This window comes from Lupinus angustifolius, chromosome LG12 (assembly GCF_001865875.1).
Source record: "Lupinus angustifolius cultivar Tanjil chromosome LG12, LupAngTanjil_v1.0, whole genome shotgun sequence".
Taxonomy (NCBI): Eukaryota; Viridiplantae; Streptophyta; class Magnoliopsida; order Fabales; family Fabaceae; genus Lupinus; species Lupinus angustifolius.
In genome coordinates, this window is record NC_032020.1 from 12,059,515 (window position 1) to 12,072,281 (window position 12,767).

The following is a 12,767-nucleotide window of genomic DNA, read 5'->3' on the forward strand; positions in this document are numbered from 1 at the left end:
TTGCGACATTACAGAATATTACGGCAAAGAGTATAAAGACAACGGAAAAGAGAGAATAGCCAATAAAAGCAAGAAAATAGATAGGAGCATCAAAAGTACATCATAACACACTGTTTCAGCTTACAAAGAAAGTACAAACCAAAAACAACACCATCACAAAGCCATCCATCAAAGTTACCTAAATTTTGTCATTCCCTATTAAGGACTTATCTTCCTAAACTTGACATGACCCCATTTCCTCATCAATTAGTAATAATCCAAAATTGTAAAATTGCAAATTTTTAACCATACCCTTATACCTTTAGGATTTATTAGCCACTTAAATTCTGGAAATAATTAATGAAAAATGAAGACTCAGAGACATCAAATACATAATTATGAAATAATTAAATCTTTTATTTCTCTTATTTTCTCTCAAAATCTAAATCGCAAATAGATTTTATGGTCTCTCTACGAGTTGATTTTAGAGGGAAATAAAGAAATAATGGAAAGTTTAAGAACAATATTATAAATAATGTATTTTATGACTCTCAAACTTATCTTCCTTCCACCAAAAATAATTCCAAAACAAGTATTTATTCTTATGGTTAGTTTGAGAGTTGGATTTTGGAAGAAAAAAAAAAAGAAAAAAATATTTAAGAACCATAAAATATACTTATAATATAGCTCACAAACCTTATATTTTCCTTATTTCTTCTCCAAAATTCCAACTCTCACACTAAACTAACCCTTACAGGTAAGCAGTATTTGGAAAAAATAAAACAACAAAACCATAATCTGCAGTCAAACTTTGGAGCAAGGTCATTGTCACGACGGCTTCATTGAATTCCCAGAGAGATAATTTTAATACAAAAAACAACAAAGTCTTTGGAAATTCAGAACCCTTTTCCAATTTTTTATTTCTAATTCAGACGCGGGTTCAGCCGAATCATTAAATACTATAATCCTATCGTGTTCTTATCACTTAGCAATTCCGTGTTGCTTTCTTCCTTCTTCATAATAAAACCAATTAAAGATTCTAACTTTTCCACCAAATAACAACAAACACATGTTATGCCGTTTGAACTTCAAGAAAATAAATCATTTTCCGATATAATTTCACATATCTGATTACCTATTCAAAACGTCATCAAATTCCTTCCTTTCTTTGGGGAAATTGCTTAATTCTTCAAATTATTGTCTGGGTTGTGGAAGATTTTGTTATTCCCTTCTTGGATTATTCGAATTTCAGAAAACCCTAGAAAATCAACATGGCTTCTGGTGCTATATTCTCGTCGCTGCGGCGGCGCCGGTTGCCGTCGATCGAGACGTTCCTCGCATCGGTTGACCTCAGCGACGTGGCGCTTGTACAGACCCTCATCTCCGTCGCCGGTGAACTTGTCTCGTGTTTCTCTGATCACCGGTTCCCTTTCCAGCGCAAGAATTCGCGGTCCCTCGTTCGAAAAATTGAAGTTTTTCAACTCCTGTTGGAATGTTTGAAGGATTTCCAAAAATTGAGTTTTCCATCTCCCACTGTTGTGCTATGCTTGAAGGAGCTATATCTGCTTCTTTATCGGTCCAAGATTCTTTTGGATTATTGTGTGCAATCGAGTAAGCTGTGGCTTTTGCTTCATAACCATTCAATTTCAGGTCATTTCCACGATTTGAACCAAGAAATTTCGACCCTTTTGGATGTTTTTCCCATTAAAGAAGTTGAATTGATTGATGATGTTAGGGAACATGTTGAATTGTTGAGGAAACAGGGTAGGAATGCTAAACTGTTTGTAGATAAGAATAATGATGCCCTTAGGATAAGGTTCTTTTCCTTCCTTGATGAGTTTGAGAATGATAGGATTCCTAATTGTAATGAATTAAAAGCTTTCTTTGTGGATAAATTGAAGATTTCAGATGCTAGGAGTTGTAGAGCTGAAATTGAATCCTTGGAGGAGCAGATTGTTAATCATGAGGGTGATGTTGAGCCGACGATTTCTGTGCTTAATGGTTTGGTTGCAATGACGCGGTATTGCAGGTTTTTGCTCTTTGGATTTGAGGAAGATGAGCTTGATTTGGAAAATGGTAATCAGAAGAAGGCTATGAAGAGATTGATTACTCAAGAAATCGCCGAAACTTTTCTGACTACTCCAAAGGACTTTTGCTGTCCGATATTGTTGGATTTGATGTGCGACCCTGTGATAATATCGACTGGACAAACTTATGATCGGAGGTCTATATCGAGGTGGATGGAGGAAGGGCATTGTACTTGTCCGAAAACGGGGCAAATGCTTGCCCACACCCGCCTTGTTCCTAATCGTGCTCTTAGGAACTTGATCATGCATTGGTGCACTGCAAATGGTATACCCTATGATCCGCCAGAGGTTGTCGATGCATCGGCTGAAGCAATTGCATCAGCTTGCCCATCCAGAGCCGTTCTTGAGGCCAACAGAGCTACATCGACACTTCTTATTCAGCAGCTAGCTGATGGTTCACAACCTGCAAAGACTATAGCTGCTCGAGAGATACGATTGCTAGCAAAAACTGGAAAAGAAAACCGTGCTTTCATTGCAGAAGCAGGAGCAATTCCCTATCTTCGAAACTTACTGTCGTCTCCTAATGCTGTTGCACAGGAGAATTCCATTACTGCATTGCTCAACCTATCCATTTATGACAAAAATAAAAGTCGAATCATGGATGAGGAAGGGTGTCTGGGGTCAATTGTTGAGGTGCTGAGATTTGGGCATACAACAGAGGCAAGGGAAAATGCTGCTGCAACATTGTTCAGCCTCTCTGTTGTTCATGGCTACAAAAAAAGAATTGCAGATAATGTACAAGCTGTTGAAGCATTGCTAGGTCTATTGCAAGAAGGGACCCCAAGAGGAAAGAAGGATGCTGTAACAGCATTATTCAATCTTTCCACCCACACTGAGAATTGTGTGAGAATTATAGAGGCGGGAGCAGTAACAGCTCTAGTCAGCGCTTTGGGGAATGAAGGAGTTTCCGAGGAAGCAGCTGGTGCCCTTGCATTGATTGTTCGTCAGTCCGTTGGGGCAAAAGCAGTGGTAATGGAGGAAGCAGCAGTAGGTGGGTTGATAGGAATGATGCGCTGCGGAACAGCAAGAGGTAAAGAGAATGCAGTTGCAGCGTTGCTGGAGTTGTGCAGGAGCGGTGGCGCTGCTGCAATTCAAAGGGTGATTAGAGCGCCAGCTTTGGCTGGACTACTTCAAACCCTGCTTTTTACAGGAACAAAGCGAGCACGACGAAAGGCAGCTTCACTTGCTAGAGTGTTTCAGAGATGTGAGAATGCATCTCTACACTATGGTGGATTAGGTGTGGGGTATACATTTGCTAGCAATTCTGTTTCGACAAGGGATCACACAAGCTTTGCTGATGATGTTTCAGTACCAATGTCCATTTCTGTTCCTGTTTTATAGTGGTAGAACTCTTCCTATGTTCATTATGTTCCCAAATTTCGTTGTAACTCTACAGATTCTTTCATTGTAAATTTTAAAATCATAACAAATTCTTTGAATACCAGATGTATTCCGAGAAAATGATTTGTTGTTGAGCAGTTAGTTTCAATACAAATATGTAATGAGTTAATAGCAAACTATAATAGAAAATGTTAAAAAGAGGAATTGCACCATTGCTCCATTTGAGATTAGGCATACATATACTCATGCTCCATTTAAGATTAATTCGTTTTTGTTAAACATTGTTCTTAATTAGCCTCTTTCCTAGTCCTATTTTCCTAGAGTAATGCTATACATAAATGAATTAGGATATAAAAACTCATTTTCCAATGATAGATGGGAGTAGGAACATCAACAGGTAAATTTTAATTTGGGATATGTTAAATAATGCCCTAAGGACACTTGTTAAAGAATTCAAACTAGAACATGTGTATTATAGTGGTATATTCAAGATTTTGAAAATTCATGCATTGTTCATTTCAATGCACATCTATTATATTTGGATTACTTAACAAGTATCTCAGAGTCTCTTTGCAAATTAAGTTTTGAAGGGAAATGAAGGGAACTAGAAGGGTCCAAAACTATTTCACAAGTGTAGTTAGGACTCTGAAACACTACCATTTTAATTTATATGCCTACTTGTGGAGGCTTGTGATGTGTGGCATACCTCGAAATGAACCAAGTTCCCTTCTAAACTTTGTTACTTTTTGACACAATTTTAACTATGACATTTGGTTCCTGTAGCAGCCTAGTTATTTAGTAGCATGCAAAAGGTTAGATAATGCAAAGTTAGACAATGCAAACTGTATAACTAAGTTAGAACTGAATTGCACTGCCACCACGTTTCAAAAGTTCAAATAGTATCATTATTGCTTTGTCCATTTCTTAAAAGTCATCTTTGCATAAGAATGGTAGAACAAATTCTATTTGCTACCAAGTCTTCAGTCATCAAATTAATAGTCTTCACTTTAGATTCAGACTGAGTTGTGTCTTACTAGAAGGTTCCAAATTCTCCAATGACCCTTATAGTATAACATGCCTAGTCCACTAATTCTGTCCCAAGAAAAATCAAGACTACATCAATAGACTTTTTCTGCCATGAAGTTATAACACAAGTAGATCACACAAGCTAAAAAAATGCTGCAGCATATTAAATGAAGATCCTGAGAAAAATAGAGAAGGTAATTTAAAGATAGATACTATCCCAGATATTAAAGTATTTCCCTCAATTGAGTGATGGAGGGTGGTCCTAATTTATTCATCTTTCACATCATGGCATAAATGAACAATATTAATGTATAAGGGAGGAACCAATCAATTTTCTGCAATCATATTCTTGTCATTGGTGGATGGCAGCACTATATAAGTATATAAAATAGGAGTAAAGCTAGTTACACATTAGTTTTCAGTTTTTCACTACCTCTCTTATATTTGTTTATCTAGAAAAATGGAAAATGAGGTGAGTCTAAGGTGGTGTGTGTATCTAGTGTTCTTCATGCAATAGCAAGTTGATGTTTTTTATAAAGAAATTTATTATTGTTTAGCCAAAGGCAAAGAAGAATAAGAATAATATAATGATACAGTTGAAATTTTCTAAGGTGAAGAATATATTGGAGTTCAACTATTTGTTAGACTCTTTTGGCTTCTATGGGGAGATTAGATGGTTATTTTTATTTTTATCTACACAACTTTTGAATTCCTTGTAATTACCTTTTATGTTGACAACAAAAGAAAAAGGGCAACCTTAATTTTGTAATTTCAGATGCTTTCTTTTATGTTTCCTTTCTTGACATGCAAAGTATTTGAAGGATTCTAATATAGAAATATACTTCAAAGTGATCCATACAGTGTAGGAAAGAATATTTGCTACGATTACTTGCTTCTATCATTTATTGAGCAGTGATTGTAGCCACACTTAACTTCAGTATTCCAAGTTGTGGTCAATGGTATGGCCTTCTTACCCTTCCTTCAAAGGTAACATGCGGGTATTACACGCACTTCCATGTCTCAATTTTGAGTTATGTTATTTGTAAATCATCTTTTGTATATATAATATATATGATTATATACTAAATATCTTAAAAGTACATTAATAAATCAAAGGGACACATCCCTATTTTGATTTTAATGAAACATTATACTAAAATCTTGGACTATAGTGAGACAAGGGTGGGGCATGCCTCATAAGAAAGTGGAGGCATACAGAAGGCACATATTTGTTAAACAATTGGAGATTTTGATAATGATAATTGAGTTTATCATTTATTTTTTTACTACCAATGATATCTTTTCATCTTTTGATAAGGAACTAATCTTTTTCAAAATATATGGTTGTTCCTCCCAACAAGCGTTGCTCTCACTAATCAAACTTTTGACATTTAAGATCTGTCTAAGATCTAGCAGAGTTTTATACTATTAGATCAACACCTTATTATTTGATAAGATGTTGTTGGAGTAAGAAGAGGGCTAATGATGACAATAATACTGTATGATTCTCAATTGCATCTAGTTTTGACACACTAAGAAGCTGCTAGTTGAAATGTCATGCGGTCCCCGTTGTTTTCTCCATTTGTTAGTTGGAGTTTACAAAATTATCTTCAATACTCAAAACTCCTTTACATGGAACAGCAATACAATGAACTTATCCTCAAATTCTGAATCACTTGGACTTTACAAAAGTATGTTGAATAATTCATTCCACTTCCATGAAATAATAGCAATACAATGAACTTAGCCTCTAAATTAAATAAGGTATAAAACAAAATTGTTCAAGTAGAGTAACATTTGCATTAACCAGTTTGTCTAAAGGCATCAATTTCAATGTGAGGATACAGACATCAGTTAGTTGATAAATAGTTGAACAAAAACTACTGTTATACTATAAGTATTATGATTTTGTGGGGACGTATTTATTTTTGTCTGTAAAACAATTCAGTATACTTTGATGAATAAGTGATGATCTCTTCACTACCTTATACCTAGGGGTGAAAGAGACTAGGCGTCATGTTAGAGGTTTATTACATAGCTTATAAATGTGATATTAGATTTTTTCATAAACAGAAAATTTTATTAAAAGTCTATTTAATTTAACATATCATACTTTAGTCTATTTAAAAGACATATTAAATTTAATATATTATTCTATTTAGTTGGTCGGAAATGACAAACTTGTGTTGACAGGTATATTTTCTATTTGGGAAGGAATGTTAAATGGGTAACTATTTTGACATAAATTAGCATAATCTTGATTCCACCTTTCTTTTAAAATTAAGTTACCTTGGTTTCCAGCTTATTACCACAGTACAAGGTAGAACTCCACCTTTCTGAATCTCATGAATCTTATACATAATGTTTAGGAGAAAGTAGAATATTTTTTAGTACACCGAAATAACATCATAATGAATTAGCTAGAGTTATGAGGAAACTAAAGCAGAACACTTTCCAAACCCTGCCTAGTAAGTGATGCTTCTCTGTCAACACATTATGTTTGATATCCTCACTCGTGTTCCTTCTAACTCTTAACTATGCAAGGTTTATTTGCAAATCTTGGGCTACTATTATCTCCACCTCCAATTTTCCAGAAATGCACTTCAACCACAAACATGATTTATGATATAGATAAAACATCATGTAAAATGATTAAGAAACGACATAATTTATAATATAACATTATAGCATTGTTTGATCCAGTAGTCAATCCCAACTCCTAGGATTAAGACTATTGTTTTTTTGATAGACGGTCTTGATTGTTGTTGTTACACTTCAACGGCACATGTTCTAAACATTGTCTTTACTTAGAAAATCCCAAGTAATCAAGTGCCTCCTACTTCTTGGATATTAAAGACAACAATGTCAATGGTGGCAGATTCAAAAGGACTAATTTGGTAGTGGCTCCAAAAGTGGGACAAATATTTAGTACTTGCCATGGCATAATGCTGCTTCTTGGTGATGACGGTTGAGAATATTGTGTAGTCAACTCCATCCTCAAGTGTTGTCTTACATTTCCTCCTGCTTAACCCGCTTCAAATGAGTATGAGTATGTTGCCGTGTTCATAGTTACTGAGCGGCAACCTTACATTATATTTACAAGTTGCAAATTGCATTACAGTTGCAACAGTCCAGCAAAATCACACAGATCTAAACAAGACCAACCATACTCACTGCCATTGGCAATCATGTGTCCAGAAACCAAATACGGTGTTCATTTAAGTTCCAAAACAAGGCATGTACTCAGGAAAGACCAGATCATGCCCTTATACCCCCACCACACGCACTCTAAAAAATAAATCAATAGCTCAATAGGATATCAAGAGCCTCTTCCTCATTATATTGAAAATATAGCAAGAAGTAAGAAGTTGGTTTAGTGGTGCAAGGCACTACTAAATCCTCATGTATTATATAAGGCCAAAGATCAATGTTTGATTCTTGAGAATGACACTTACGGGTTAATCACGCGTCCCAAAAGAGATTAGTTCATCACCAATAGGATAAGAAAATACTCATGTTTAACACAAAAAATATTGAATATATGGCATGTCATAAGAATAAGCAAGCAGCCCAATCAAGTAAAAAGAGATACATTGTATTAGATAGCAATATGAATTGCATGGCTTTAAGTTGATGAACGATGTAAGCTCACAAGCTTTAATGCAAACCATGATTTTTTTAATACTGGTCTATCTTCCTCTTTCTACAAACTAAATTTCACATTACCTGGTTCAAGTGATGCATACTTGTTTCCCTAGACAAAAAAATAACTAAATTTGAAATTAAAATAATGATAAATAGCAAAATGTAGCAGCCAGTGGCAAAATTAGCTGAGTATGAGTCAGTTGCCAAATTAGGTGCCCACCATGACATTAGCATAGCAGAACGTTTTATTATTATCAAATAAAAAAGTCTTTGCAAGTGGTAATGTTCTCAATCTTCAAAACTGAGAAGGAACAGAGTGTGTATGGTTGAGGAATTCGAATTACATGGACAATAAAATAGCTCCAGAGACATCATCATATAATGTGCTTAGTAAGTACTAAGTAGTAACAACATAAAGTTTAAGAAAGCCACAAACTCATTCACTTGATGAGAATTATTTCTCCAAAACAGACTATCTAGTAACTACTCCAGGGTAACATTCTTCCTTATGCATATGGTCATATTGAACCCTACCACTGATGAGAACTTAGTTTGTCTACCAATAAATATTTGCTATTTTTGACATATTTAAATGATGCTATATAGGGACAGATTTAATATTTTAACACAATTTATCTACTTGAGCCAAATCAAGCTGCAAATGACCACAACTTGTGGTCCACAGGGGGAAGAAGATGGAACTAACATAATTACTTGTTACGGGGGTGCTTTTTATTAATTATTGGGTAAAAACATTAGAACAAGGCTTGCAAATAATAGTCATATAGTAATATATCTGTTAGATTGATAAGAAAGCTGAGCTTTGGTCAAACTGGGCATAACTTTTCAATTTTATGAAATTTAGTTAAAGTTAAAGATGAGAACTGAAAGCATGAGCCATCAGATTTGCACAACAGAGCCCAAACAAAATGCATTCAAGGGAAGGAGTATTGAAATACTTCCCCTTCCCCATCCTTTGTTTTGGGATTACCAAATCAATTTAGCAATAGAATAACAGCAGATACCAAGCCTAATCTTACTAGGCGGGCTTGGCTATCTGTATCAATTAGGCACATGGATAACCTAAGAAATATGAAAAAAAAGGGCGGCTAATGCACAGGTGACAGGGCTCCCAGTTAGTGGGGTATGAGGAATGTAGATGTACGCAGTCTTACCTCGTAAGCAACAACCTTACTGTTGCGCCAAACTCATTCTCTATAACCTAAGAGATATTGCTGAATAAATTTTCAGGCCAAAAAACAAATTATACTAATGTCTAGCCATAATCTGCTAAGTTGAATGCAGCTACATTGGAACACACAAATATTCCATATTCCTCATTATATCAATGTATTAAGTATTAAACATAAATTGTCCTTGCAATAGATTCAACTACTCAAAGCACTACTTATGCAACTTGAAATTCTAACTTGCACAGCACACAAACAGAAAGAATCTGCAAGTAGCTTCTGTGATATGGTAAAGTAACATTAGGAAGGGATCAAAGGGAAAAAGAACAATATTGCATAGCAATATTGCAGCAGTGCGATGCAATCTGTATTTAAAACCTTGAATCATACCACAATTCAGCACAGGCAGGATTTGACAATATTAGAGAAGCAGTATAATAATTGACTAAAATCAATGGAGGTTGCAAACATTCTTCTCTACCAAAATATGGAATATTGTATTTATTTCAGAAAAAATAATGCATTACTGGAGTTATTACACGTGACTAAGCGGCATCACAAGCAAGAAGAAATAATCAATTGCCACTAACTTACTAAGTTTTCTCTGCTTGACTAACATGCCCCATCTGTTCTGGAAGACTACTTGCGATCCATGAGTTCCACCAAAATTTTCCTTCATTCTTTCTGCCATCATAATCCTTTCTTTCTGATTGCACTTCCTGAGCTCCCGATGAACCAGGATTCTCTGTCAAGAATTGTTCCCAGAATACATCATTAACACCAGTTGCAACAGCAGTTGTTCTTGCAGGTTGTTCTTTTGATGCAACAGGAGCAGCAGCTGCAGCTGGCTCAGAGTTCATGTCAATTCCAGAAGACTTAGGCTGAAATTGAACATCTACTTTCTCACGGGATATAGATAGAGTAACAGCACAACTAGTAGGTTCATCAAAATCCAAGTTTGAATTAACATGAATGAAGGTATCACTAAGCGCAAGTGCAATGTTCTCCCAAACTACCAAGGATGACTCAAGCTGATCTAAACGCTCCATGTTTAATGTCAAACCAGATGTACTTTCTGCATTTTCTCTGATTCGTGAAGTTTCAACAGCATCTTCCATGCTAGCTTCGTCACTGAAGTAGCCACTTCGTGAAAACCTCCGTTTTCTATCCACGGATTCTGTCAGTGACAAGAGGTTTAAGGCACGCCCAGGTTTCTGCAATACTTCAGAAACAGAAGAGACCATCTTTTGTTGTGCTTGTTCCAATTTTTCCAAACGATCTTTCGAGCAATGTATTTGTATCTCATATGTTTGCCACTCATGCTCATATCTACGAAACTCCATAAGAAGTTGTTCCTTATCTTGTTTAAGCTTCTCTATCTCCTCTTTCAAACTCTGCCTTTCGGACTCCATTAATGGGACTTGTGCATGGAGGTTCTGTAAAGAATGACTATGAACCGGCTTTCGTCTATGGATATTCTTCATAAAATGTGGTTTCCCTCTTACAAAATCATCATTTGCAAATTCCCATTGTTCAGGATCAATTTTTCTAAAGCCCTATTCAAAATAGAAACCAATATTCATATCAAGAAATCACAGGTAAAGAAAAAACAAAGCAAGCATTTACATCAACAATGTAGATATCAAATTTGCTTACATATGTGTTCAGCTGCCTGATAAAACTTGAGAAGTTATTGTGCTTAAAGAATTTAGGCAGCAAATCCCTCGCAAAATCCAGAGGGTTCCACACAATGAAACTCTTACTATTGGCACTCCAGGAAACAATCAAATCCGATGAAGGATCGTCGACCATCTCATAAGTCTTTGCCAGGAAAGGAGGAAGGGAACTCGAACCGCCCTGAGTTTCATCCATCAGTCAAGCTCCAATTCCAATCTCCCACTCAAAATTTCAGGCTCCCAAATTCAAAAGAAACCAATCCTCAATCTCCTTATAGATAACCAAAAAAACTAATTCTCGAAACAAAAATCCTCAAATCTGACTAAGACAAAAAACCCAAAAAAAAAGTACAGCCTAATCAAATATAGTTTATAGATAATAATTCCCAAAACCCTATATAACTATTCACAGAATAGAACAATTCATTCATTAAAAGAGAGAAAATAATCAACAACCCATGAAATCATCAAAATCACATCACAAAACAAGTTTTCAGCTACCTCCTATGTACCTACACATACCCAAATTAGAAAATTTAACCTTCTGCTCATATTTGCCAAAAAAAAAGCTTTTTTTCAATGAATGATGGGGAATATTGGGGAAGCTTGCAGGTAAAGTAACAATAATTGAAGAATAAAAACAAACTGCGTAAAAGAATAGTGATTTGGTTGATGGAGCTTTGCACCTAAGAAAAAGTGTGAGGGAGACAGAGAGAGAGAAGGTTGATTTCCGTTTCTAGGAGCTTCCGATTTTGGGAAGCTGTGAAGCGTGTATACAATTTTCTTCGTTAGGTTATTCTTTCCCCTTTCAATATTCTTCAATTTTTGTTTAATCATGAGTGGTGGGTCAACGCTTGCTTGATTTTTAGGTTAAAATAAATAAAATGAGTGGAGTTTTATTTTATTTTAACCCATAAATTTTAAACACATCTTTCTTTACATGTGAATTGTAAGTTAAAAAATATTAATATTTGGTAAGTATAAGTAAATTTAATTATATTTATAGTTTTTAATATTACTTTCAATTGAAATTTTATCATTTAATTGTAATTGTATGTATGTTTTTATTAAATAAAATAACTGACTATATTTTAACCTTAATGTATGTAAAATTTGTTTATAAAATAAAGAGTAAATTATACGACACCTCTGAGTTTTAGTAAAATTACACAAATCACCCCCACTTTTATACACCTACATAAACCTCCCATAGTTTTTATACTTTCATTACACTGACCACTCATGCATGATAAATAAGTGTAATCTTTTAAACAAAACATGGTATATTGTGAGGAAAAATCCAAATAGTATAAAAATCAATGTATCTTTATTATTTTTTGGTTACAAAGTGCATCAACAATTCTAAAGAGATATTTTTTAAATCAATCTTATACTATATTGTAACAAACCAAAAATAATAAAGAGATATTGATTCATATATTATTTGGACTTGTCTCCACAATATAACATATTTTGTTTAACTTAATTGCATTTATCACGTTTTTTGTTCAAAAAATTACACTTATTTCTCATGCAGAGGTGGTCAATATAATGAAAGTATAAAAATTAGAGGGATTTGTATAGGTGTAGAAAAGTGAGGGGCAGTTTGTATAATTTTGCTAAAACTTAAGGGGTGTCAGTGTAATTTACTTTAAAATAAATGGGAGAATATTGTTTTGTATTTTTTTTTAATATTTATTTACTGTCATAGCATAATTTAATGAATTAATCATTGATTACTAAATAATACACATGAATAATAAAAGCATATAAAGTTCTACACTAACCTTATATTGATATTAAATTTTTCTAAAAAAAAGTTA

The 12,767-nt window shown here is 34.5% G+C and overlaps 2 protein-coding genes across 2 annotated transcripts; one reads left to right on the forward strand and one right to left on the reverse strand.

Moving 5' to 3' along the window:
* Positions 847-3,616, forward strand: LOC109362709 (U-box domain-containing protein 17-like). The gene has a single exon (XM_019608698.1). It carries the CDS (start codon positions 1,251-1,253, stop codon positions 3,405-3,407), a length of 2,157 nt encoding a protein of 718 aa, XP_019464243.1. The 5' UTR covers positions 847-1,250; the 3' UTR covers positions 3,408-3,616.
* Positions 9,582-11,760, reverse strand: LOC109362884 (heat stress transcription factor A-4c-like). Its single transcript, XM_019608953.1, has 2 exons — positions 10,925-11,760; positions 9,582-10,824 (listed from the first exon to the last, which is right to left on the reverse strand). Exons 1-2 carry the CDS (start codon positions 11,138-11,140, stop codon positions 9,862-9,864), a joined length of 1,179 nt encoding a protein of 392 aa, XP_019464498.1. The 5' UTR covers positions 11,141-11,760; the 3' UTR covers positions 9,582-9,861.